Raw genomic sequence first — 6,838 nt, forward strand, 5'->3', positions numbered from 1 at the left:
TAATCCCTGATCCTCTTGCCCAGTGGTGTATCTACCCATTGGCCAGGATGGCACTCGCCAGGGGCACCAACCAAAGGGGGGGGGCGCCGTCCGACAGCGCTACCAGTAGCCAAGAGATGGACAAGTCCCCCGGCCCCACAAGTGTAGGGCAGATCGCAGTGAGAGCGGTCTGCCCTACACCGTTTACAAACACACAGCCGCCAGCGGCGGCTGTGTGTTTGTGATAGCAGCCAGCTATTGAGAGTCAGACAGACTCTCATTTGCTGCTGCGTCGTACACGGAGGGAGCCGGCTGGAGCTCACTAATGAGCTCCGTGTGCCGGCTCCCCCCACAGCATGTGATGGGAGAGACGTCATACGTCATGACGTCTCTCCCATGCAGGAGAATAGCGTCCGGGACTCAGAGCAGACAGCGGCGGTCGCGTCAGGAGCGGGGATCAGGTAAGTTGAATTTTTTTTTTGTTCTTTGTGTGTGTGTTAGTGTGTGTAAGCCTGGCACTACAGGGGGGGCACTGAAATAGGGGATGGCAGCTACTGGGGGCACTTTATGGGGGGTGTGCCCGTTACTGGGGGGCACTGCATAGGAGTGGCCACTACTGGGGGCAATTTATGGGGGTGGCCACTACTGGGAGCCCTGTATAGGGGTGGCCACTACTGGGTGCAATTTATGGGGGGGTGGCCACTACTGGGGGCACTGTATAGGGGTGGCTAATACTGGGGGCAATTTAGGGGGGTGGCCACTACTGGGGGCACTGTATAGGGGGGGACTACTACTGGGGGCACTGTATAGGGGGGACCTCTACTGGGGGATACTGTATGGGTGGACTACTACTGGGGCACTGTATAAGGGGGCTACTACTGGGGGCACTGTATAGGGGGGGCTACTACTGGGGCAATGCTGCATAGGGGGATTACTACTGGGGGATTATTATTGGAGGCACTGCATAGGGGGGGTGGGGGGCACCAGTCCATTACATTGCCAGGGGTGCTTGGATCACTAGAAACACCCCTGCTCTTGCCCTTCCCAGTACATTCCAGTGGCCGGGCCCCAGCCACATGCAGGGCTTCAGTAGTGGGGGTTGTGGTGGTACTGGTGAGATGCAGCTGGGTGAAGATGTGCCTACAGTATATGTAAAATAATCACATAATAAAGTTGTTTTATGGGTAAATAGCAGGCATAACAACAGGTGATGCAGAAGTTACTCAGAGGAAGGAATTTTTACAATGCTGTATCGTACCGTCCCAACCTCTAAGGCCTCCTCTACCCCGCGGCCCTTCCAATGCCCTCACAATAGGCTACATCTGCGTCACCTGCTCCGTAATCAAATTGTGCAAAACTGAGTTTTGCTTCAATTGTGTAGAAAGGGGTTAATGATAAATGAGGTATATAAAAACTTAATTGATGTGAACATTTCTACTGTGATATAAAATTAATATACCAATAATATAAATCCGCTTGATCCACTTGAGGTTATTAAACAGAAACCCACAGGACAGTGATAGCCTACTGTATTTATCCAGCTACATTTCAGAAGTTAAGCATCAATGAGTGCCAGGTGCTTTCCCATGCTTACATCAGTTGCTGGAGGAGAGATGTTCAGGAACAGCAAATTGATCACAGAGAGGCACAATGCTTTCCTTTTATATATAATATACTTCAAAGTCAAGTCAAAGCTGTGAAGGTGTACATCAAGCAACAGTGCCGAGATATTCGCTATAACCCTGACAAAAAAAACCCCACTGTTCGTAAATAATACCCTTTAAACTGGCTATATTGGGTGCATTTCCTATCAATTCTCTAAAACAATAGAAGCTCCTGTAGTTGGTCAAAATCAAGTGTGAAGTTAGTTAGCACATGAGTTTTGAGGAAAGTCAGTCTTGTGTGCCCCTTAGTCATTTAGACTTTTGTTTCAGATAAAAAGGGGGGTTTCTTTTAACACAGATTTGGGGTGTTTCCAGGGAGTATGATAAACATCTGTTATATCATAAGCAATAGTATCATGATGGAAATGATGGGTTGGGTACGGTATCCCGATGGTTAGGATGCCAGATGGTCAGGAGTACAGACAGTGCCATCCTGACAGATTTTGGTAAGTAACCCTAACCCTCCCCCTAACCCACCTTTCCCGCAGCCTAACCCTAACTCTCCCCACCCGCAGCCTAACCCTATCACTCCCCCAAGTGTCTGACACTATCCCCTAACCCACCTTTCCCACAGCCTAACTCTAACCCTCCCCACCCGCAGCCTAACCTTATCCCTCCCCCTAGTGTCTGACACTAAGCCCTAAACCTAACCCTTATGGTGCATACACATGGTTATATTTTCCTTCAAATTTGAACAATAATGATTTTAAAAATCGTTCAATCGTTTATATATCTGAAAGAAAATCTGACATGTGTCCCTGCAACGATGAACGATGCGTGTTCCTGTTTGTCAGATAACGATATCTGACATCTGATGTGTTTGCAGCCAGATTTTGACGATTCCATTCATTTTAATAAAGTCAAAAATCGTTCAGTCGTTCAAATCATTGGTAAAATCGGTCAAATCGTTGGTAAAATCGTTCATCTGACATATCTGACTGTGTGTATGCACCATAACACTCACCATCGGGATGTCAGAGGTCGGGATTGGATTCTGACCGCTGGCATCCTGACCGTGAGGATGTCGACTACATTGCGAAATGATAAATGGGTCAATGGTCTGAAAGAACATTGAGTCCTTGATTGACAAAACAAATTAAAGGGGATACATTCATTTTTTTGCATTATTTATAGTTCCCGACTGAAAATTATAGACATAGATGTTATAACTTTTCCTGCTGCTTTATGGTTGAAAAACATTCCTACTGCTTTTCTGCAGCACTAGTGGTTTACTATTTTTTTCCGGGTGCTGCAACAGTATTGGAACAAAATAAAACATAACACTAACACCAGTAGTGATTATCATAGTAATCAGGGGCGAGAGGGGATGTCTGAGAGCTTGGAGTACTACCTTGTATACCTAATTGTTACATACAGTATCTGCTGAACCAGAACACAAGTTGATCTGTAATGCTGCCCATCCACTACTAGATGCAGGGAATACGGCATGATTACGACATAGTAATCACGCCGTCGTCCCCCTGTGGATGAAGTGCATACACTGAACGTTCAGACGTCCAGTGTATGCAGATCAATGATACCCGAACATGGCAACCCGACAGCGGTCGTCAGGTTGACCGTCATGTTCGGGCGATGATAGATGTTAAAAACGACCAGCGGGCGTGTGCATCGCTTGTTGTTTCTAATATTTTACTGCCTGATTTACGGCCGATTCCCAAGCGATTCAGCGATAACGACGGTCGTTATCGCTCAATCGCTAGGTTTAATCGCCAAGTGGATGGGCACCTTAAGGCTACATACACGAGTGCTTTGACAAACAATGCTGGTTGATCCATAGGTAAATTGACCTCTCTACTGGGGCAGTTTTAGATATTTTTTAAAATACGTCTTAATGATTTGTTACACATTAGTGAACTATGGCCCTCATTCAGAGCCGTACGCTCTGAGCAGAGCGCACGCTCTGAATGAGGGCCGCCCTCCATAAAAATGGAGCGTCCTCCTGGACGCTCGTATAGCTGTGGGTCACCACCCACAGCCTATACGAGCGTGCAGTTTGATGGCCGCGATGGTCGTGACCATCGCGACCATCGAAACTGCGAGCCGGAGCCTGCGGTTGAGGTTTTCAACCGCAAGCCCCGGAGTGATTTTGGCTCTATCAGAGCCAAAATCACTCCCACTGACATCACTAGTGATGTCAGTGGGCCGGCTTCTGACGGGAGGCGTTCCCGTGGGAACGCCCCAGTCAGGGAGGCACGCCCCCGGCACGCCCACCAAAGGGGGCGTGCTGTCAATCAACATCGACAGCACGCCCCCTTTGATCAGACACAACGAGCGAAGGACTTTCCTTCGCTCGTCGCGTCTGGCGCATGCGCACGACGGAGCTCCCTCCGTCGTGCGCATGCTCAGTGCAGAACATCGACCCACTTGCGAGCGGACAGCCGCTCGCGAGTGGGTCTGAATCAGGGCCTATGTACTTTACACAGTGTTTCCACAGACTTCCAGTAGAATACCATTATATTTTACTGTGCGTTAATAGTTGCGACCACTTTAGGCAGCGTTGAAAGTGGCGCAACGCAAAGCAATTGCTTGCCACAAAATGCGTTGGGTTTACACTTTTGACCTAAATTATTATTAGAGCTCCAGTATCTGAGACTATTAATAGGAGCTGGATTAGTTATGCTTTGTACACTTAATTTTACGCCCATGTTTATGCCTCTTTAGCCAATTAAATATAATATATGCTAAGTTTTCTACCTTTCTACCGGAAGCGTGCAGAGAGGTCTTACAACAAAAATTGTGAATCATTTTATCATTTTTTTTAACTGTTACGTTGTCTACATGTAACTGTCCAATTCTTGTTTTACAGACCTATTTTCTTTACTGTTTATATGACTGGAAATTTAGAGAATATTGTAGCTTTACTGAATAACAAAAATACAATGCAAATTATACACTCAATAATGTAGGGTCTTTTTTTTCTTTACCATAAATAGATGACTAAAGATTGAAGTGAATACTCCTGTACCAATTGTTTAAATATTCAAAGTAACACCAGGAACCTCACACTTTTATAGTGACATCTTTCTGTATTAATCACTGTACAGCTAAAAATAAATGCAGTGAGCCTGTACCTCGGAAACAGATTCATGTGGTCTGGTTAAATGGCCATTTATATCATATATCTTCATCCATTAAGATAGTCAATGAGAAGTGTCCTTTAGTCTGACACACTTGTGAAAAGCAAATGGATAAAATCAGTTTATTTCTGCAAAGTAATACTGTCAAGGCAAGTCCCCTCTGGCACATTTCCTGCCCATGCAACACAAACGACTGCCATAAATGTCTTTTAGCTAGCTGCAATGTACAGGTATACTGTACCTTGATAATGTTACATCTGCAAGAATGACAGGTCTGTGTTCAGGAATAAATTGCCTCACTTCCCATTTTAGATTAATTAGTTTGTTCTCTTTTTGTTAATGTTGTTTTTACTCCATACGCAGGTCACTTCTAATCATTCACAAAACTGTCAGTAGAGAGTGAAAACTACAAATACATCAAGCCAAGCCATTCATATAAAAAGAAAAAATAAATTGGTGGAGCATATATACATATTTTCAATGAAACACATATGCCAAGGTTTTCAGTTAAAAAAATAAATAAAAAATAATTGTATCATGTTTACCCAGCTAGTAAATACAGCAGGTCAAGGAAAAAAAATAACTCGAATGGGACTGTATGAACTGCATGAATCATAGTAAATTTAAATATATAATAAGTACATTTTTAATATAACAAATTTACACACTCATATGCACTTATACAGTAATAATAAATAACATATTTACAGTACTATATACAGCAGTGTCAGCAACTAAGTTATTAAGTACTAAACTTTTATAGATATTAAATTGTCAATTGCTAATAGTCTAACCACACAATGTGTTAACCTACATTGAGTTAATATTATATATGCTAGTTTCTTTTGATATATATGGTTTGTAAGGTAGGGTAGATGAGCACTATACCATGGATACTTTATAAAGCCTGCATACTGCCCATACAGAATCAATGCCTACTACTATCAGTACAGAGTTAGGACTATATAATGACGTTCATGGAAATACACTTCATAGAACGCAGAGCTTAATATATTTATTGGACATACGAACTGAAAAACAAGTGATATCATGAAATGCTAGTTAATCAATAGCTGCACAGTAACATGTTATTCAATTCTGATCACATACTGCACATTTTTGCACCGAAAAGAAAACCTTTACAAATCCTCCTGTCGATAAAAACGCAATATCATTCATAAACTTAATCACCAAACAGCATCCATTAAGGTCAATTGTCAATGTATGACCCTTTGTATTTGTAATCACACACTGATCTCTAGCTGAAATTTGTCTTATAAAGTAACATTGTTCCCCTTGCATCAAAAACATTTATTTTAAAAAATATATATATACATTATTGTGCAAAAAAAAAAAAATTTTGTAATAACTGAGAAAAAAAAGTCTAAAACATTTTTTTTAAATTCTTTCAAAAAAAAAAAAAAAATGTAAGCCCTAGATATCTCCTTTACGGAGGGGAATTTAATTAATAGCATACAGTAGGAAAATATGTTAATAATATTGCAGTGACCATTAAGCATAGCTCAGATATGCTATTTAAATAAAATAAAATGTACTTTGACACTCACCCACCAATTTAATGACTGCAAAAGTAGGATCATAATACACACGGCTAGGAATTATAAGTCCAAGACTATTTTCATATAATGTAGAATGACACAGCATAGGTCTTACCTTTAACGTGCAGAAAAACAATCAGCTGGAGAAAAAGAATCATAGTAGAGACCATGGTCTGGACGTTGTCTAAAAGTAGGGAAAGGTTTAAAAGCATTGAGTTGTAGTTATGCTGCCTTGGATACCTCAGAAGCTACTCTGAGACAGAAAACTCTATGCAGGCTTCTCACATTGCAGAGCATGCTCAGACTGCAGAGCTCACAGCTACTGAGGCAGATCTTGCTTGGCAAAGTGATGCTCATTACACTGTTCTGTAAATTACAGCAAGGGCTGACTTTTCTGTGCTAGACTTACGACGACGTATCAAAATTGAACCCACTGATTTCACATTCTGTTCGTCCGAACAAAGAAGATTATACATCTGCTAGTGGTAATGAGCTCGTCTACATTTTATGCAGTCCTGGTAATAATAATACCATATTA

General features: G+C 42.4%; 1 protein-coding gene across 1 annotated transcript in view; it reads right to left on the bottom strand.

Moving 5' to 3' along the window:
• The window catches only part of RXFP2 (relaxin family peptide receptor 2), a 389,469-nt gene extending 382,847 nt beyond the window's left edge, over positions 1–6,622 (bottom strand). The window contains exon 1 of the mRNA XM_088460250.1: positions 6,416–6,622. Coding sequence (XP_088316376.1) covers positions 6,416–6,512 — 97 coding nt within the window. The 5' untranslated portion in view covers positions 6,513–6,622. The remainder of the gene's footprint in view (positions 1–6,415) is intronic.
• Between the last annotated feature and the right edge of the window lie 216 nt (positions 6,623–6,838).

Source organism: Taudactylus pleione, unplaced genomic scaffold (genome assembly GCF_031769625.1).
Source record: "Taudactylus pleione unplaced genomic scaffold, aTauple2 ptg000043l, whole genome shotgun sequence".
Classification (NCBI taxonomy): Eukaryota; Metazoa; Chordata; class Amphibia; order Anura; family Myobatrachidae; genus Taudactylus; species Taudactylus pleione.